The sequence below is a fragment of the Rhinolophus ferrumequinum genome, chromosome 22 (genome assembly GCF_004115265.2).
Source record: "Rhinolophus ferrumequinum isolate MPI-CBG mRhiFer1 chromosome 22, mRhiFer1_v1.p, whole genome shotgun sequence".
NCBI lineage: Eukaryota > Metazoa > Chordata > Mammalia > Chiroptera > Rhinolophidae > Rhinolophus > Rhinolophus ferrumequinum.
In genome coordinates this window covers 47,368,215-47,390,527 of record NC_046305.1, presented here as the reverse complement: position 1 = coordinate 47,390,527, position 22,313 = coordinate 47,368,215, and the positions used below count along the sequence as shown (strand labels likewise).

At 37.8% G+C, this 22,313-nt stretch overlaps 1 protein-coding gene across 1 annotated transcript in view; it reads right to left on the bottom strand.

Moving 5' to 3' along the window:
* The window catches only part of MAN1A2 (mannosidase alpha class 1A member 2), a 109,117-nt gene extending 87,128 nt beyond the window's left edge, over positions 1 to 21,989 (bottom strand). The window contains exons 1-3 of the mRNA XM_033092721.1: positions 20,960 to 21,989; positions 8,101 to 8,356; positions 1,375 to 1,471 (exon numbers count right to left, since the gene is read on the bottom strand). Coding sequence (XP_032948612.1) covers positions 1,375 to 1,471; positions 8,101 to 8,356; positions 20,960 to 21,261 — 655 coding nt within the window. The 5' untranslated portion in view covers positions 21,262 to 21,989. The remainder of the gene's footprint in view (positions 1 to 1,374; positions 1,472 to 8,100; positions 8,357 to 20,959) is intronic.
* Between the last annotated feature and the right edge of the window lie 324 nt (positions 21,990 to 22,313).

The window sequence follows — 22,313 nt, the reverse complement described above, 5'->3', positions numbered from 1 at the left end:
TGTCTTCAGAGCTGCTAACACAACATCCATTCTGCAGCCCAGGGATCAGGAGTAATTCTGACTTTCAAGCCTTATTATTTAAGAACTTTCCAAAAGGCTGTAGCTGCATAGAGAGTGATTCCTCTGATGGGTACGGGCAAAACAAACTGAAACCCTTCTGGAAAGGATTCACCGTTCCAGATACCTTTAAGAACATTCTTGATTCATGGGAAGAGGTCAAAATATCACCATTAACAGGAGTTTGGAAGAAGTTGATTCCAACCCTCATGAAGTTCAGCATTTCAGTGAAGGAAATAACTGCAGATGTGGTGGAAATAGCCAAAGAACTAGAATTGGAAATTGAGCCTGAAGATGACTGAATTGCTGCAATCTCATGATAAAACTTGAACAGATGAAGAGATGCTTTTCATGGATGAACAAAGAAAGTACTTTTTTGAGATGGAGACTCCTCCTGGTAAAGATGCTGTGAAGATTATTAAAATGACAACAAAGGAATATTACGTAAACTCAGTTGATAAAGCAGAGGCAGAGTTGAAGAGGATTGACTCTAATTTTGAAAGAATTTCTACTGTGGGTAAAATGCTATAAGTAACAGCATCGCGTGCTACAGAGAAAATCGTTCATGAAAGGAAGAGTCAATCGACGCATCAAACTTCACTGTTGTCTAATTTTAACAACTTGCCACAGCCATCCCAACCTTCAGCATCCACCCCGATTAGTCAGCAGCCAACACTGAGGCAAAATCCTTCACCAGCAAAAAATTACAACTCGCGGAAGGCTCAGAGGATGGTTAGCAATTTTTAGCAATAAAGTAGTTTTCAATTACGTACACTGTTTTCTTAAACACAGTGCTACACACACTTAACAGACTGCATTACAGGTAATCGTAACTTTTATTTGCACTGGGAAACCAATAAATTCATGTCTTGCTTTACTGCTATGTTCACTTTATTTGGTGGTCTGGAATTGAACCTGCAGTATCTCCAAGGCATGCTTGTACACTGCACTACTGGACTTCCCTTTCCTTCCCCTCGCCCTCTATAATATGTGAGTATCAGGACTGGTATTGTGTTGAGGAAAACGAATTAGAATTACAAATAGGTACCTAACTTTCCAGTATTAAAGAAGAAAATGACTAAATGACTGAAGCATCTGTATGTAAACAGAAAATCTACCACATACCTGTGTATTCCAAAGCAAGCATAACCAATCTTGTTTGAAACTTACAAAAAACAAAGAAACAAAAAAACCACATTGCTTCAAATTATAATTCCATAGAAATACTCAGGCTTTGGAATGCATTTAAAAAGTTAAATCCTGTTTTAAAACTGGAAATAGTAATTAGAAAAAGTAATAGTAATTAGAAAAACTTACCAAATATATTAGTGGAGTGTCCTTTCTTTGCAATAGGTCTGAGTTCATTATGTCCCCATCCATATATCCTATAATTATCCCAAGCATGTTTCATCATCTGAGAAGGAAAAATTATAATCCATCAAGTTACATTTATTCACACTGTAATTTAGGGATTCTATCACTATATCCTTACACATGCTCCTACATCTAATATATCAGTGTCTTATTCTATTAACACTTTTATCAGTGTGAAAACACACATAAAATAGTGTTTAACCTCAGGGTCTACACAACAGGAGGAAAAACTGGGTGTCACAGACAAGTTTTTTTGGGGAGGAAGGTGTCTGTTTGGCATTCTTTCCTTTTAGGCACTGCCAATCCTTTAGGGAACAGATCCCCTTCCCTCACTGTGACTATGAGAGAGCTGTCAATCAAGGAGCTCTGATTTCACAACCAATTAACACAGCCTGGCTAGAGAACCCCTCACTCTCAGACCAAAGATCAGCAAACTCTGTCTTTAAAGTAAATACATTAGGCTTTGCAGGCCATACAGTCTCTACAGCAACTACTTAGCTCTGCGGTTGTGGCACAAGAGCAGCCCTAGACAATAAACAAATGGGCATGACTGTTCCGTTTCCACTTCATTTTTAAAGAACAGGCTGCAGGCAGAATTTGGCCCACAGGTTGGATTTCGCCCAACCCCTGACGTAGACAAAGTGAATGGATATAAGTGATTCAAGTGGGGACAATCAAGTCCTTTTATGCATATTGTGATAGACACTAGGCGACAGAGGGACTCCCATTTTGCAATCCCAGGTCTAAGCAACACATAATCCTGCAGGTGATGGGGGCTACCTCTCTTCCAACACGGAGAAACTAAGTAACGAAAGGAAAGAGAAAGATACATATTATTGACAATAACATCTACAGACTTGGATTCAGCCAATCTTGAAGCCCTAGTGTAGTCACTACGCTAATAAATATTTTTATGTTAATTAGTTTGAACTGAGTCTCTTACAACCCAAGGACTCTAAGGAACACAAGAGCAGAGTATTTAATTATATATCAGTTGAATTATTTAATAGTAGACTGTGGAGTATCAAAAATCTATTCATTTAACAGTACACTATTTATTAAAACGTTTCTCAACTTGTTTTTCTGCAGCATTACTCAGACACCAAAGCCAGGCAAAGACATTACAAGGAAACTAAAAACCAGTGTATCTCAAAAAACACAGATGCAAAATTACTTAACAAAAATCATCAATATATAAGGGCACAACGACCAAGTGCAGTTTAACCCAGGAATATGAGACTGATTTAACATTCAAAAACTAATCAATGTAATTTATTATGTCAACAGAAGAAAAGGAAAAACATCATCCAATAATCTTTATAGATGTAGACATTTGACAGAATTTAACGCCCAGTCATGAGAAAAACGTTCAGTGAACCACAACTACAAGGAAAAGTCCTCAACCTGATAAAGAGCATCCTCAAAACACCTACTGCTAACAACATACTTAATGGGAACAGGCTAAATGCTTAACCCTAAAGCTGAGAATAAGGTAAGTATGTCCGTTCTCACCACTTCTTTTCAACAGTGCAATGAGAAGAAAAAGAATTAAAGACATACAAATCAAAAAGGAAAAAGTATCTCTATTCACAGAGGACATGACTCTGTATAAAGAAAATCCTAAGCAATCTAAAAAAAACAAAAGTCACTAGAACTAATATATAACTTCAGTAAAATAATGGGAGACAAGTTCAGCAAACTAAAATCAAATATATTTATATATGCTAGCAATAAACAACAGAAATGGAAATCTAAAAACAATTCCATTTATAATAGCATCCAAGAACATGAAATACTTAAGAATAAATATAACAGAATGTGTGTAAGATATTTACTGAGAACTACAAAACACTGCTGAGAAAAATTAAAAACCTAAATAAGTGGAAAGATATCACATGCTCATGGAAGACTATTGCTAAAGACGACGATTCTTCCAAATTCATCTACAGAGTCAATAAAATCCAGTAACCTTTTATTTTCGCAGAAAAGCTAATTCTAGAAAGACAAAGGACCTAGAACAGTTATAATAATTTTTCAAAAGAACAAAGCTGGAGGACTTAACGGATTTAAAAATTTACTATAAGTTAAAGGAATCAATACAGAGTCCTAATGGCATAAGGGTAGGCAGGTAATGCGACAGATGAGTCCAGAAAGAGACTCAACATCTACTGAGTCTGTCAATTGATTCTGAACAGAAGTGCCAAAGTAATTCAATTGGGAAACGATAATCCTTTCAACAAATGGTGCTGAAACGACTAGAGAGCTCTATGGGGAAAACAATGAAGCATGGCTCTCACTTCATGCAATAAACAAAAAATTAACTCACAACAGATCACAGACTGAAGTGTCAAAACTAAAACTAAAACGTGTGCCCACACAGAGACTTGTACACAAATGTACATAGCAACTTTATTCATAACAGCCAAAAACTGGAACAAATGTTGAACAAATATACAACAGATGACTGAAGAAAACAAATCCCGGTATATCCATACAAAATGCAATGCAGTTAAGAAAAAAAATAACTTTATGTGCAATCTGCACAGATGAACCTCAAAAACAGTATGCAGAGCAAAAGCCCAGCAACAAAATATCACACACTTTATTATTCCATTGGATTGAAAACTCTAGAAAAGACAAATCTAATCCTTGATTACTAAAAGAAAATCGGTGGTTGCCTGGGACCAAGGAATCAGGTGGACTGACCAAAGAGGGACCCAAGAAAACCATTTTGAGATTATGGACATAGTCACATCTTGATAGTAACTGTTATTACACAGGTGCACACATCTGTCAAACCCCATCAAGCTGTACTGTTAAAACAGGTACATTTTATTGTATATAAATTATGTCTCAATAAAGTTGAATATTTTAAAACTCTAATAACCTGCCGTATCTTCCCCACTGGTAATTCCCACTCTCCTGAGACAATTCCTTAAACTCTTTCAACTGTTTTTTTCTATTTACCACTACATTTCTAAATGTAGTTTATAGTGCTATTTCTTGATTATTTTTAAATTTCAGAGATTTACTATATTCTCCAGCAGTTAAGATAATTAGGCGCTCTTATGCCACTATCAACTCCTCCCCACATACATTTCCCTGACTCACTCTCCCAATATAGTTGATATGTTTTTCTTATAATTATTACATTACTTTGTACCATTTTTGTTTACCCTGCTGTTAACCACTGGCGTGATGGTTTGGGTTTTCTTGTTTGTTTGCTTAGTTTTTAATGTAACAATCATGAATTTACTTCTAAATTATGAGTTTCGCAACTTGTCTCAATATGATCACACGCACGGGATAGACTGTCAGTTCCACTGCAATCTCTGATACAGCCTTCCTGAAGCTCTCTATGCTCCTCCTCGAATCTGGACTTCTGTTCTCTCCATCTGAAGCACAGCTGTCATCCTACAGATTCCCTTACTCACAATCCCAAGACTCCCCTTCCTTTTTCTCTCTAGGGACAGATACCTTGTTTTCAAAATCCCTTCTCTTCCTATTTTTGTGCTGAAGCATATTTTCCAGTAGTAACCTGAGAAAATGCCTAAAAATAGCTTCAACTTCAGATTTCATTATTTGACTGGATATATAATGCTAAGCGTTTGCTCCACTTCCAGTTTCCAATATTATTATTGAGCCATTATATACAATCCCAATCTTTTGGTTGGAACCTTTTTTCTTCTGTGTAAACTTTTAGGATCTGGTTTTGTTTGCTTGATTGTGTTTGTTTGCTTGAAGATCTGTTTTTTATGCCTATTTTTCTAAAATTTCAGGAGCCTTTCTTTTGCTCATTGTGTTGGATTCCCAGTAGATCCTTTCAATCTGGCAACTCAGACCCTTTAAGTTTTATCCAATTTTCTTTGAATTGTTTCTTTGGCTTCTCATCTATTTTCTCTGTTCTCTTCTAAAATACCTATCTGATCATTTCTTAGATGTTCTGGATTGATCTTATCATTTCATTTGTTTTGTTTTCTCGACCTTTTTGTCCTACTGAGCGATTTGCTCAATTTTATCTTCCAACGCTTCTACTGAATTTTAAAATTCTGTCATGTTTAATTTCCAAGCATTCTTTCTTATTTTGTAAATGCTCCTTTTTATAACTTAAGTGTTCTCATTTCATGAATTCAATTTTTTTGTCACTCTAATGATGTGAATTCTTTTCTGACATATTTTTTCTGCTCCCTGTATTGTTTCTGTATCCTCTGAATTCCTTTCTTCCATCTGTTTTGTTCTCTCACGTGAAAAACTTTCCTTAAATGTCTGGTGATCTTTGGTTTTCTGTTCACATAAGAGTGAAGCGCTCCAGACAATCAAAGGCTGTCAGTGAATGAGCAAGGCTTGTTGACTGAGCCTCATCTTAGGGAGATGAGGTGAAACCCAGGGGTGTATCGCTTAAGAACAGTAGGTCTTTTCTCTTGGGCCAGTCTCCCCAGAGAGAAGTCCTCCATTCTCCAGCTTATTGAATATAAACCTGGCTGCCAGAATTCTGAGAACTAGGCAGGAAAAAGTGGTCTCAATATTCAGAACGCATTTTTCACTCAATTTTCTCTACTCCTCCTCTCTCATTTTTTAGACCTCTGCACTTTTCCCTAAGCCATACCTGTGGTATTCTCAAAATTCCGATCTTCTCTAATCCATCCCTCCAGAAGGTTAACTTTGGTCTTCTGTTGGGAAAGGGAAGACGGTAGCTAGGATTCATTGGCATGAGAATTGGGGAACTAGCGGTTAAGAGCTCCTTTTAAAACTTCCAAATAATCCTTTTGCAGCTCTATTTTATACCCCTGCCTTCAGAGGCAAATGTTGTCTAATTCTTGAAATGGTTTCTAATGCCTGAAACGTTCAGGTATTCTGAAGTTCACAACACATTACCGCTAGTTAGCTTCTTCCCCTGCAAGCTTAGATTTCAACTTTCTCTGCTTGCTAAATCAGTAGCCGTAATGTTTACAGGAGCATACACAGGGGTCTTTAACGTGTTTTGTGTTGATTTATAAGAACATCGGATACTATGGATTACTTCAGCAGGTCTGGTTTGTTCAAACCCTGCACATCCCAAAGAAAGGTCTGGTCTGTGCTGAACTCCTGGAAAATAACCTCTCAACCTTTATTACCCTGCCTGTTAACAACATTTTTGTTTACTTGAGGCCTTGGGCCATGCCAGATAGTTTATGCTAACAATATGATTTATGGCCTTGGGCCACATAATATCAGCCTGACCTCTGGAGGGGCTGGAGAACTAAGCTCCGCCAAACCTACACAACAAAACCTGGACAGCAAGGTATGGCTGAACTTCCCTGGTTGGCAAGGCTTCCTGCACACTGACTGCCACGCGTCATTGTTGGGAGAACTAAGCACTGTCCGCGTCCCTCTACTGGGAGAGGACAACTAGAAGGCCGCACCTTGTCTCCTGCACTCTGTCCTACGCGCCTTTTCTATTACTGATTTTAATCGGCATGCTTTCGCTGTAATAAACTGAAAGCACGAGTATAACAGCTTTGCTGAGTTCTGTGAGTACTTCTAGAAAATCATTGAGCCTTTGTGTCCCCCAAACATACACTGTTATCTATCTGAATTATTATGTACATGAGAAAGTATTTCAGTAAATTCTAATGACATCTGAAAAAACCAGGTCAGGCATCTGAAAAAAAAAAGTCTACTGCTGCCTCTCCAACACTGTCCAGAAAAAGTGCCTTAAGCAGTCTGTGCATAAAACAATCATCGGAGCTGAGGTAAAATCAGAGTACAGCTCTAGTTTGATTCCATCAAGGTCAAAGTCTTACAATAATCCATAAGGCCAAGTTTCAAGTACATGCTAAATCTTTCATATTCATTACTAGAATATATGCATATAGATTTTTGACTATTTGAACTCAACTCATTGTCTGATTTTATGATAAACAATGCCTGTGAAATACTGTTGATGCTATTACATCCTGCCAAAATCTTCTTCACAGGCAGTATAAATGCAAACTCCACCTGGAATTAGCAGGAGTTCTAATTAACAAAGTTCAACTGAAATACTCATTAGACTTTTCCCTCCCCTCTGATATTCTCTTTACCTCCAAGTAATTCCTGGAATAAATCAAAAGACTTCTGTGACTAAACAAATTTAAAGAATTCTGAGAACGATTCCTCCCCATTCCTCAACCCACTGAGACTCTCTGGAAGGAATGTGTTCTTAACCTGCTGTGTAGTTACGGGGTTTCAAGACATGTGCCTGAAAAGATGGCAGATATAATGCTAACTCTTCAGAAGCATGTTTATGAGGAGATCTGCATTTTATCTAACAGAGGCCCTTATAACTAAACACTTAAGAAATTTCTATTCAGTGATAAATTATGTATGGATCTATTCTACATTATTTATGAAATGCTGAATATCAAAAGATCTCTGAATGCAGGGTTGAGTGATGTAACCATCCAAACAACATTATATCAGAATTTTAAGTGTCCAATAATTATATTATGATCCATACTAAGAAAGAGACAGAGCTCTAGCCCTCACTGCCAACTTGGAAACTGAACTACAACTATGACCCAGAAACAAACAAGATCAAAGCATAACACCATAGATTGGTGTGTGTGTGTGTGCGTGTGTGTGTGTGTGTGTGTCGCCAGTCAAATATTTATCCATAACCACTCTGTATCATAAATCTCAGCTTATTACCTCTTTAATTTTTTCCCTTTTCTTTCTTATGTCATTGTCTTCTGGATCTCCACCATTTATTCCTATAAGGTTTGGTATAGGGACTGGTGGCAGTGGCTTTTTCTCTTTTGTCTTCATTTCCTGGACTACCTTAATTTTCTCTGTCTGAATTTCTGCTCGGATTTCCTCTCTCGACTTTTTTAATTTTTCTTTTGCTTCTTCCAGGGCCTTCTCGTGATCAGCTCGAATTTTATTTCTCAAGCGTTCCTCTTCTTCCCTTAAGAAGAGGAGAAAAAAAGACTGGTTAGAATGACCCTTCAGAACTTCCACCTTTAAACATAAAACTTAAAGTTTCCTCCCCCAAACCAATAGTTGTTTCCTACTCCTGCCTTTAAAAGGTAGGAATGATTAGTGAGAGACTCAGATCTGCCACAAGAACAGGATAAATGTAACTTGCTATGAGCCCTGGATGCTGAAGCATAAACACTTTCCACAGTGGAGGAAGAGAACCTAGGAAGAAAGTTACAATTTCAGAGTCCAAATTGGAGACAGAGACGTAAAACTATCTCTATTCACAGATTATATCACCCTATATATACAGAAAATTGCAAATAGTCCACAAAATGACCACTAAAGCTAATAAATGAATTCAATAAAGTTGAGGTCACAATATCAAGGTGTGAAAATCACTTGTGTTTCTCTACATCAGAAATGAAAAGTCAAAAAAGGGAAATTAGAAAAACAATTCCATTCACAATAGCATAGAAAATAATTAGACATCTAAGAATAAAGTTAACCAAGGAGGTGAAACACTTGTACACTGAAACGTACAAACATTGCTGAAAGAAATTAGAGAAGACCTAAATAATGAAAAGCTATCCCGTGGTCATGGATGGGACGACAATGTTGTTAACATGATAATACTACCCCAAGTGATTTACAGATTCAACACAATCCCTGTCAAAATTCCAACAGCTGTTTTTGCAGGAATTGAAAAGCTGATCCTCAAATTTACAGGGAATTGCAAGTGGCCCAAAACAGTGCAGATGACATTGAAAAAGAATAGCAACGTTGGCGCACTCACACTTCCCAATTTCAAAGCTCACTACAAAGATACAATAATCAAAACAGCATGGTCAACATATACCGACGAGTGGAACATAACTGAGAATCTAGAAATAAACTCATACATGTATAGTCAACTGATTTTCAACAAGGATGCCACTACTATTTATTCAATGGGGAAAAAATAGTCTCTTCAACAAATGGTGCTGGGACAACCAGAGAGCTACATTCAAAATAATAAAGATGGACGCAATCTGACATCATACACAAAAACTCAAAATGGTTCCACAACCTCAATGTAAAAGTTAAAATCATAAGTCTTAAGAAAACAGGAGTAAATCTTCATGACCTTGGCTTGGCAATGGATTCTTAAATATGAGATCAAAAGCACAAGCAACAGAAGAAAATAAATTAGCCTTCATCAAAATTAAAAGCTTTTTGCATCAAACGACATTATCAAGAAAGTGAAAGATTACCTACAGAAAAGGAGACAATATCTGCAAACCACGTATCTGATAGGGGTCCAGTATCCAGAAGATAAAAAAAAAATCTCCTACAACTCAAAAACAAAAATACAAACCACCCAATTTTAAAATTAGACAAAGGACTTGGATGGACATTTACCCAAAGCAGGCCAACAAGCACATGAAAAGATGTTCAACATCATTAGTCATTAGGGAAATGCAAATCAAAACCACGAGCTACTACTTCATATACACAGGATGGATATAATTGTTTTTAAAGTGTTGACAAGGATGTAGAGAAATTGGAACCTTCAGACACCGCTGATGGAAATGTAAAATGATTCAGCTGCCATGGGAAAGTCTGACAGGTCCTCAAAAAGTTAAGCATAGACGCACCATACGAACCAGAAATTCCACTCCTTGGTATGTATACCAGAGAGAACAAACAAATTCATTCACACGCATGTTCATAGCGCACTACTCACAGTAGCCGAAAGGTAGAAACAACCCAAATGTCCATCAGCAGATGAATGAATGCACGAACAAATCATCATTCCGCCATAAAAAAGAATGACATACTAGGTGAGTCAAAAACATTAAGCTAAGTGAAAGAAATCAGACAGGGAAGGTCTTACACAGCATGATTCCATTTATGTGAAATATTTACCACTTAGGTAGTAATTTTTACCAGAATAGGTAAGTCCTTAGAGACAGAAAGCAGACTGGTGATTAGCTAGGGGCTGGCAGGGAGTAACTGCTTGATGGGTATGAAGTTTCCTTCGGGACATGAGAATGTTTAGGAACTAGATTGGATATAGTTGGTGGAACATAACCTTGTGAATGTATTAAATGCCACTAAACTGTTCACATTAAAATGGTTAATTTTAGGTTATACAAAGTTTACCTCAAAAAAAAAAATACCCCATTTATAGAAGAGCTTAGAATCAAGAAGGGCAAACACAATTTTAAAAAATAAGGTAAAAGAACCCATTCTCTCTTAGTCAGTGTGTGCTGCTATAACAAAGGACCAGAGGCTGAGTGGTTTATAAACAACAGGAAGTGATTTCTCACTGTTCTGGAGGCTGGAAGTCCGAGATCATGATGCCAACATGGTCAGGTTTGGGTGAGAACCTTCTTCTAGGAGGCAGACTGTCAATTTCTCACATGGAGGAAAGAATACATAGAGAGAAAGCAAACTCTCGTGTCTTTTTCTAAGGGCACTAACTAATCCCATTCCTACTTATAGGAAGATCACCTCCCAAAGGCTCCACCTCCGAATACCCGTATCACAGCATTGGGGACCAGGATTTCAACACATGAGTTTTGGGAGGACACAAACATTCAGCCCGTGCCATCACCTAAAGCTACACTTATTACGATTATTAAAACAGCATGCTACGCTAATCCAACAGAAATATACAAAAGGCATAGAGTGCCCAGAAACAAACGTATGAAAATCAGAAAAATTGTTATATGGCAGAAATTGGCATTACAAATCCATGGGAAAGGACACGCTTTTCACTAAGTAGCACAGGGACAGGCGGACACCTATGTGGAAAAATATAAAGTCAATCCCAACATACACAAGAATCAAAACAAGGTAGGTTAAATCCCTCAACATGAAAAGCAAAACTTTAGAACTACCAAAATTGAAAATAAGGAGACTATACCTTCAGGGTAGAAAAACAGTTCCTAAGCAAAATCCAAAGAAAATACTGACAATTTCAATTACATTAAAACTTCTGTAAAACTAAAGATACCATAAACAAAGTATAAAAATAAGGCATCCATTGCAAGAAGATATGTATAATGCAGCTACGTAACAAAGAATTCACCCAGAATGGATAAATAATTCCTACAAATGAATAAGAAAAAGGAGAACGACCCATAAAGAAAACTGGCAAAAAGTGTGAGTGAGCAACTCAATGACCAGGAAACCCAAACCACCAATAAATATGTTTTAAAAAATATTCTACCTCACTAGTAATGAGAGAAATACAAACTAAAACGGGCATCAGATTGGTCAAGATTTTTTAAATACTCGTACAATACCATAGTTTGCAAAGATGCAGGTGGGAATGTAAAGTGGAACAACCTACTTTAGGGGCTCATTTAGCAACAAAATTTGAGTGAATAACCCACATACTTTACAATTTAATAGTTCTATTACTAAGTTTTTACCTTGGCAAAAAAACACAAGTGCCCAAGAGCACATGTACAAGAATGTTTTTGCAGCAAAAATATGGAATTAACCTAAAAATCTATCAATGGGGGAATATATAAATAATTGGAGGTTTAATCATACAATTTTATCTAAGTAGATAAAATAATTGAACCACAGCCCAATATATCAAATACATAAACCATTATAAAATGTTGAGCAAAAACTTGCAGAATGAGATATATATATGTGTATATATGTGTGTGTGTGTGTGTGTGTTTAAGAACATGCAAAACAATATATATATAATTTATATCAATATATATAACATATCACTATATATGTTGTAGAAGACAAAGTCATGGACTGAGAAAGACAATGTCAAACTCAGCTAGAGGTTTACCTCAAGAAGAGTAATTTTCAGCTAAAATAGAAAAATATTAAGACTTGAAATAGTGGGTACAGTGACATTAATATTATCTGTCAAGACTTTGATATGTGCTTATAACTTTTTAAAAAACAAGAATACAGAGGATTTATACCAGACAGCAAAACATAGTATTATAAACTATGAAATTAAAATAGGTTGGTGCTTTGGGTAATAACCAGAAAGATCCACAGGGGGTTAAAAAAAGGAACTCCACATACTGTGATATATATCATTTATTTAACTAATCCCCTGTTGACAGCTATTTGGATCATTTACAGTATGTCATGTTACAGCTACAGAGGACATTCTGGAACATTTCTTCGTGCACTGACGTGAAGATTTCCCAAGATTAAGTTCTTAGAAGAATTGCTGAATCAAGAACATGCACTTGAAATTAGTTGGTATTACTGAATTGTTCTTCACAAACTTCCATTCATTTAGACTTACACCAACAGTGTAAGCACAAGAGGAACCCACTGCTCAGTGCCCACCAGACGCTGGGTTATCACCAATCCTTTTAAGTAGAGGAAGAACTCTACGTCATGAAAAGGGAAATGTTTCATGATGGCACCACACGTTCACAGAAAAATAATTCACATGTATGATATACCTAACCGACCTATACCAAACCAATATAAACTTCCTATCAGATGCCGTCTTACTGCCAAAGAATTGAAGAGGTCATGTGCACACATATAACTTTATAAATAAACTTACAGCTATAACCATATATAGCTATAAATAGTTTTAGATACATAAATACATACAATTGTCCCAGATCTCAATTTAGCACAAGACTGGCCTATTTTTTCAGATGCTAGGGTCTGGTTCCTGATAGAAAAAAGCTGCAGGAACAGTGCACCTTATATCCAGGTAACCCAATCCATATGGCAGAAATGCGTAAGCTAATGACATAAATGCCTATTAGAAAAAAAACAAAAAGGAGGAAAGATAAGGCAATAATTATATGAAGTCTCAAAAAGTGCCAATGACCTAAATGCATGTTACCAGAGCCTCACCCAAGTGAAAAGGACTGAGTCTTAGAATCAGACTCCAAATAATATATGCTTCAAGAAGGACGTTAAGATTTGAAAAGGTTTAAATCTTTCAGTAGTGTCTGAATCAAAAGTAATCTTCTGTAATATTTTCCAATAATCCCCAGTACCGTGTTTCCCCGAAAATAAGACCTAGCTGGACCATCAGCTCTAATGCGGCTTTTGGAGCAAAAATTAATGTAAGACCGGGTCTTATATCTTATATTATTGTAAAATAAGACCCGGTCTTACATTAATTTTTGCTCCAAAAGCCGCATTAGAGCTGATGGTCCAGCTAGGTCTTATTTTCGGGAAAACACGGTACTTAGTATAATGCTTGGTAAACAACAAATACTCAAAAACACTTGCTGAATAAATGAATGTGACCAATATTTTTTCATGGTAACATCAACATCACTAAGGAAACATCAGGAAATCTGCATAAGTAACAGAGGTTGATTTTATAAACATGTAAATGTCAAAATATAAAAAGAAAACAAGACACACATTGTTCTTTGTAGTCCAGATTACTTCAAATCCTTTTTTTCCGCTACCCTGTTTCCCCGAAAATAAGACCTAACTGGAAAATAAGCCCTAGCATATTTTTCTGGATGACATCCCCTGAACATAAGTCCTAAGGCATCTTTTTGAGCACAACTTAATATAAGACCTGGTCTTATTTTGGGGGAAACACGGTATATATATACAACTTGTCCTAAAGTTCTTGTTAAGATATGGAGAACAAAAGCGAACGCTTCCCAAGGTATCTCTCAATATGAAGGTTAGGAAATTGCGATCTTAAAGAAAATTTCACAGGGTCTGAGGCCAGAATTACTCAAGGACTCTTGATTTTCCACAGAACCTAAACTAAAGCCTTAGATAACAAATTATTAATAAGAGATGGAACTGTTAACTGGGCTCAAAAATGACACCTGGAGGTACTGTTGTAAATACACCTGTTAACTTGAGGCTGTATAAAATGTTCAATAAATTAAACTTTTTAACTTATGAAAAACCAGAATGTATAAAACAGCATTACATTCATTTACTTTTTAAATTGGTACAGACTTTATTATATAATCATACCGTAACCCCCTTTATCGGCAGGGGATACATTCCAAGGCCCCCAGAGGGTGCCAGAAACTTCGGGTAGTACTGAGCCCTATACATACTGTATTTTTTGCTACATATACACACCTTTTCACTGAATAGAACCACTTCACGGCTTCTCTTTGGCATACCCAAACTGCCAGCATCACTACTCTTGCGCTTTGGGGCCGTTATGAAGTAAAGTAAGGGTCACTTGAACACAAGGACAGTGATACCGTGACAGTCCATCTGATAACTGAGATGGCTACTAAGTGACTAAAGGGCAGGTGGCGCACACTGCGTAAGGTACGCTGGACAAAGGGAGGCTTCACGACCGGGAGGCAGAGTAGGATGCAGTGGTATTTCACCATGCTACTCAGAACGGTGCACAATTTAAAACTTATGAGTGGTTTATTTCTGGAATGTTCCATTTAATATTTTCCGACCACGGTTGACCGCGGGCAACTGAAACTGCAGAAAGCCAAACTATGGATAAGGGGGAACTACTGTAGTATTATATAAATTAATTAGTCACTTACAATATAATTTTTTAAACCTTTCTTTTTATATATAAAAATGACACTGCAACTCCTACTTTATTTTCACAGTATTTGTGATGTCCTGAACTAAATTACTGCACATTCTTCAGTTCCGTACTTCATAAAATTACTCGTTATTTCTTATGTATGAGCTGGAAGGAATCTTTAAAGATCCAATCATTTCCTCATTTCAGAAATAAGGCAGAGAGAAGTTGATAACTTACTGACATACACTCTAACAAGTAAGGACAATGCTGAAACAAGGGCCTCTATCTTTTAAAATGGAGCCCAGTATTCTTTTAAATATACAATGATGCTTTCCTTCTGGGCTACATAAAATTCCAAGAAAGATCACTGAAATGAAGGCCCTCTGAAGGAGCTTTTTCTTCGTAAGAAATCCTAAATCCCAGTGCATTCTTCATTACGGCCATGTTCTTAAAGGAAAAATGTTCCAGCAAAAATTCAATGGCAATCAAAATAAACTTTTCTGACTGAATATGCAGAATTATGGAAAATCACAAGTAGCAAAATGATTTTCCCAGCCAATAAGTACGTAGAGTCAATCCAAACTACAAGTTAAATATTCTTATAATTTTCAAACAATAATAAACATAACACTGGCCCATTTAATCAATTAATGTTTACCGTGTACTACTGATTCTGAGTAAATGTTGGGCTTCTGTGGTGCCAACTTTCAGTATGATCTAAATTTTATAGTATTTATAAAAATATTAGTAATACCTAACTTACAGATCTGATGTGAAGACTAAAGGTTAAATACGTGAAAACACTCATCACATACTCTATTGTTTCCTTCGTTTTCCCTAAAGAAGGAAAAACTCAATGTGAGGGCATGCAAAATATCTTAGATACATTTACAGGAACACGTGTTCTAGACAGGGTCGATACAAATTATTCCCTAATTTTTGAAATTACTTTTTAGAAGGGCCTTTATTAAAACTATACCCTTCTCACTTTAAGACATCGTCCCTCCTACTTTGGTATCTTCTCTCTCAATTCTTCCTTGCATTTTGTTTAAACCTTCTCTTGTGGAATTTATCTCCTTGCCATGGACATCATTTATTCAACAGGTACACACTTTTACTAAGGACCACATGTACTTCGAACATTGTTGATACAAAGATAAATAAAAGACGGTCATTTGTCCTAAAGGAGCCCATGTTCTATTGGGAGTGACAAGCAAGCAAATGACTGTAAATATGCAATCATAGACAATACATGAGAAAGATAAAAGCACAGAGGGAAAAGATTACCTAGAGACAGAAGACATAAGGAAGTAAATCTATATGTGGATTTGCGCGACGTCAGCTGTTCAAATGGGTTAATAAATATTCAGAAGAACCCTGAAGATCACTATTAGGAAATAACATTAAATGCATGCACATCACTCAAAGTAATTTCACGCACAGTTTTACAATAACGACGATAAAAAATAAGATCTAATCTTAAACTACATGTTACAGAGGCTTACATAACCTACATTAAATCTATGTTAATAATTTGGAAGGAATATTCTGAGATTGTGTGTTTTATCCTTTAATAAGAAACTCCAAAAGAAATATTAAAAGAATATTAGAGTAAATAAACATTGCATACCCCAGAATACTTCTTATAAGACCCCCCAAAAATTCTCAAAAGGCTAACATAACTTTTAAAGCACAGAAACAAACTAATGCTTGAACAAATTTTATTTCCTTGAAACATTTAACGTCACCCAATAACTACTGCTCACCTATTAACATTCAATTTCTGGGGCACTGTACACTATGTCACCTCCTGGGACTTCCAACACTTATTGACCAACAGGAAAATCAGGACTTACAGCTTGGCATTCTGCATTTTAACCATACCTTACTAATATCTTATTCATTTCTGAGAAGAATGAAAAACATACTGCTACATGCAGTGATTTTATAACGCTGAACTAGAAAAGCAAAGTGACTGTCATTTTGCTTAGGGTCAAAATTAGACTTTAAATACGAGGATATAAAATGTCATTGGGTGAGCAGCCCCAAAATACAGCCTCTTGCAAATCACTATTCAGTCTCAGGAAAGACACAGAAAATGATAAAAACTCAGAATATCAAAGAAATAAGAGCCACCATGTCAGAATGTCACAGATGCTAAAAATGACCATCAACATCAAACTACACACCACACGTTGTTATCTCGTATACCAGTCGAAAACTACATTATCTATGAACCAGTCAACAGAACGGAACATACAGGTTTCCTCATGAAAACACTTTATCTTAAATTCATGTACTGTCAATTACATAAATTTAAATATTAATTAAACCTAGTGCACATTTCTCAGTAATCCACAGCCATGCCACCCAGAAACTGGGAGTTATCCTGGACTCCCCCTTCCTCCTCTCTTCGCCCCCATATTCAATCACCCACCCATTTCTACGAAACTTAACCGTTTAACATCTCTTCAATCAATCACCTTTCTCCATTAATTTTTCCCTTCTCCACTATCATCACTGTGTTCTGAGCCAATATCCTCTGTGACCTAGAACCTCCTGATTTCACATTTCCTCCTGTTCCTCTCCAATCCAGTGTTTACACTGTAACCAAAGTGGTTATTTTTTATTTTTAAATGATTATGTCATTCATCCTTGCGTTAATGAAAACCCTTCAACGACGTCCCACACTATTTAGTATAAAGACCAAAATTCTTAATCACAAACTCTCCAGGATCCTGCGTACAGATTCCGAACTCAACAACAACCAGGTTAAATACTGAGTCATTAGGTGTGCTTACCTGGCAACTTATTGACTGGCACATGCCCTCAAGAGGGAGGGAGAAGCTGCTGCCCAGGGCCCCCTGAACGCTGCCATCTAAAAGTACAGACTTGGGTATTGCCATACCTCTAATTTTTCAAAAGAAATCCAAAGTCCAGACTTGATGTGCAATCTCCTGATATGTGAATGCTGGCAACTAATTCAAACTTTTTGAACACCAATAAGGAGGCGAATCTGACCTGCCATCTAGTCCCTCACCTCGGCCCACGCCACAATCTCAACACCAGCCCTACTGAGCATTTCTCAGATCCTCAATGATGCTAAGCTTTGTCTACCTTAGGGCTCACACATGTTGTATCCTCTGCTTTGGCCACTTTTCCCCGCAGTTCTACTTCACTCAGCATCGCCTACTTGTTCTAAGTTTCAATAAATCTATTTATTTGATGCCCATCAACCCCCTAGAGGGGAAGCTTCATAAAAGCAGGGCCTGACACGCAGTCGACATGCAACACACATTTGTTGCTAACTATGAATAGTTTGGTTATAAAATGTTCCTTTAAATAAGATTCTTATGTACTTTTAAAATACTAATTAGTCTGTGCCCATCTTTTCAGAAACATGTACAGTATTTAAAGGTAAGAAGACTCAGAATTAAAAGATTCAATTGAAACCATAATTATTGATAACACCAACAGCTAATATTTATTGAGCATCTACTAAATGCTAGGAACTGTTGAGCACTTGGCATGTACTATCTCCTTCAATTTAACAACTTGTAAGGTAGATGTCATTGTCATCCAGAGGAAGCAACTTAAGTATAAAGTTTAAAAATTTGCTCAAGATCACACATCTAATCAGTGACCAACGAGGGTACGAATCCATGTAATCTAACTCCAGAGCTTAAGCACCTAACTACCATAATAAGCTAATTCATTAATAAAAGCCAATTCAATGACTATCTCTTTACTGTGAATTAAAAATAATGGCCATAATTCATTTTCCATCAGTTATCCATTAACGTAAGGTTCCTCATTCCTCTATCCTGCACCCTTCTACACACACAAAATTCAGATACATTATCAATTTGTATTTTCCAAATTAAGAAATGTTTTTTTGACCCACACCCAAAGTAAGTACGACCTTAGTACCAACTAATTCTGTTAAAATGCTATCTTGCTGAATTATTTTTAAATAAGTTAATGTTTATACATTAGTTTGATGTTCAGTATTTCACATTTTAAAGGTACTACTTGAATGATCTCTAATTTGAAATATACTTCATTGCTCAAATTAGAATACTTAGCACTGCAGACTGTGTTTTCAGATAAGGTAAGTAACAACTTACCAAATAACAACTTACCAAACAACTAAGCAAATATAAAAATAAACTGATAAAACCCAGAAATATGCAGAGATAGTACAGGGATCCCCTGCTACCTGAACTCCCACTATTTGAATTCTTGCTTTCCCAAACACAGGAACCAAAAAGATTACAATAAATTTTCACATATGTCACTTGCTACCCACACTCTCACTATCCAAATTCAGAATTTAGGTCACTCACTATCCCTTGCTATCAGAACTCAATAACTAATATCTCACTCCAAACTCTGGAACCCAATCATTCTGGATAGCAATATACAAGCATATGTAGTCACAGGCCGTATAAATTTAAGAATTCTTGTGTAAGAGATTTAAGTAGGCTTTTAAAAATATGAATAAAATGTACATATCTATATTTTCATTCGCATTTAAAATTTTAATTCCACTTAACTGAGAATTTTTCTATGTGAATATTTTTAAACCAGAAGGTTGTCATACATATTTTTTAACCTTTAAACCACACTTAAAACATAAGGGAAACTTTAATACACATATGACAGAGTTAATGTTAATGACAGAGTAACTGTCAATGAGGTCTGAGGACAGTCTTCACAGGCTTTTTTTTTCCCCCCAAATATTTATCACAGTTTATGTAAATACCACCACAGGAAATAGGTTTTCAAGGAAAACAGTACTTTCAGTGTTAATTTTTCAGCAACGTATTTCACAGATCGCATCAGATTTTTCTTGAAATCACAAACAGCAAAAGGCAAAATAAAAGAAACACACACAGAAGGGTACAAAGGCTGAAAATGATGGCAAAAATTCCAAATTAATTTAGTTACGGAATAATGGCATGAAACCATTTTAGAAGTAACTACTCCATAAGGTTCAGCCAAAACTCAAAGAACCAGCAAGCAAGTAATAAATTAACTAGATTGAGAAAAATGAAAACCCGCTCTCATGACGACAGTGCATTTCCCCAAGTATTTAACTTGGGCTCCCATTTGAACCTAAACTAAGCTTTTTCAAAAACCTTGTGCTTCATGAAAAGTTAAAACTAATGTCAGTTGAAAACGGCATGCATATGATTTTTATCACATACTCAAAATTTATGTTAAGAAACAGAGAAAAGAGGGAAATGATTTAGCAGGTTAAAAAAAATAATGTAGGTTTGACAAAAGTAAACTACTTTCCCAAACTCTTCTTTTGCTACAAATTATATATAAATGATTTAAAGCCACTGTAACTAGAGCTCCCATTTTATCCTAATTTGACCAAACTCTACCAAGAGCTCACTTCAGATCTGGTAATTTGAAAGAAAGCAAACCCTTTCATTGACCATATTCTAACAGTTACTTGACACACTCCATCCCTCACATTAAAAAAAAAAAAAAAAGAATCAGGGCAAAATTTAATTTAGAAACATAGCCAAATTTTGTCTACAAGGCTCACAAAGTGAAATGACTTAAGAGTCAATGACATCTTAGACTGCATAAAGAGCACCAAACCATGTCCTCTGAAAATAAGAACAATGGGGATATTTTTGCATGTTAAGAAATGACAGGTATATTCTGCCCATGTTTGTCTTCCTAAAAAACTAAGATTCACTACTAAGCTTTAACTACAAGACAGAAAATGAAAGCCCTTTGGGAGAGAACAAACCCATAGAAGCTGTCAGGAGTCAATATATCTATTTCACTGGGAGGTACAACAAATGCCAACACACTCTTAATAAATGAAAGTGCAAGCACATGTCATTATTTCTTTAGGTTAGCTCTGGGCACAGACGTTTCTCCTATATAAAACGAAGGAGCTGGACTTTAGATGGGGCTCTTGGAACCCTTTCCCTCTATGGTTCTATTCAACCAGTTCTGAAATAATACAACTCGCAGGGAAAACTACATTTCACTGAAAAGAAAAAAAAAGAAAAGAAAAAATCTGATGCAATAAACCATACCTTGCTCTGCCAAGTGTTAATACCAGAACTTCTGAAATAAACAAACCTGTGTCTATGTTCATCGGGTCCATGAATCAGGAAGACTCCAGGATTTTTAGCCCCTTTGCTGGCATCTACATGAGGAATTAACACATCTTGCAAACCCAGATCAAAGCGTTTGTGTTTTGAAGAGTCTGGAAGGAAGAAGAATGCCCCAAAACACAGGGTGATGAAGGCACTTAGAATGAGGAGGAGGATAAACTTCTCCGAAAGTCTCAAGGTAGCCCTGTGATGTGGGAAGGAAGGCGGCCCCAAGTTCAGAGGTGGTATCCTTCGTCCAGATAGGGGCAGCAGGGCTGGGGTAGTCATTGTTTACGCTCTTGGGCACAAGATTTTATAAAGTTCTCATCTTATACCAAACGTACAATACATTGAACAGTCTTCGAAATCTTGGCCAAAAAGGGGGGAATTTCAATTTTCCTCCTCTTAAAGGCGTGCTGTGCTTTTTGATAGGGCACCCCCTTCACGCTTGTTCAATTACATTCAGAAACGTGTGGCCCCCAAACGATCACTGGTTTATGGCCGGTGATATTTCCCTTGCCATTTGGCTTTCAGAACCTCATGGGGTTATTACCAGACTCCTCTTCATTCCTAAGGGTGGGTCAGGCAGGCAACACGGCAGACAGGACGCAAGGTGGCTTCTTCCATTCCTGCACCTCAGTGAGATGCTCCAGCGTGGTCTCCCGCTCCCACAGGGGAACCTGGCCAGCCCCGAGGAGTTGGTGACGGTTCCCCTCACCTCCTCGGATGCTTCGATTGCAGAGTCTCTCAACCTCGGTGGTGGGAAAATAAGGGTCTCTTCGGAAGTCGGCCGGCGGGGAGGAAGGTCTCCCACCTCGCCGGAAAGCCGAAGCAGCGGCGCGGGGCGAAGCGGCAGAAGGTCTCGGACGCCCGCGGCCCCCGACGCGGCCCCCTGGCCCCGGGCGCCCGGGCGAGCTCCCACGCTGCCCACTCGACAGCCGGCGCGAAGGGCATCCGCGTCCCAAATACCTGCGCCCTCCCGGCCGGCCGCCGCCGCCGCCGCCGCTGTTGCTACCGCACGGCTCCGTCAGCGAGCGGAACTTCCTCCTCGGCGGCCACTGAGAAGCCCCGGCGTGTGGGGGGAGGGAGCGCGGGGCCGCCCCCGCCGGCTCCTCCTCCTCCGCTCCGCGGCGGGTGATGCTAACCCCGGCGCCTGCCCGCGGAGCGAGGCCGCCGCTGCCGCCGCCGCGCCGGGTCGCGGTGACCGGGGCCCCACGGCTCCGCGGCGTGGGGAGAAGCCGAGCCGCGGCCCCTCGGTCCGAGAGCCCGGGGCAGGCGCCTGCTCATTCCTCGCTCAGCGCTGGGGAGGCGGCGGCCCCGGGAGCGCGAGAGCAGCCGCG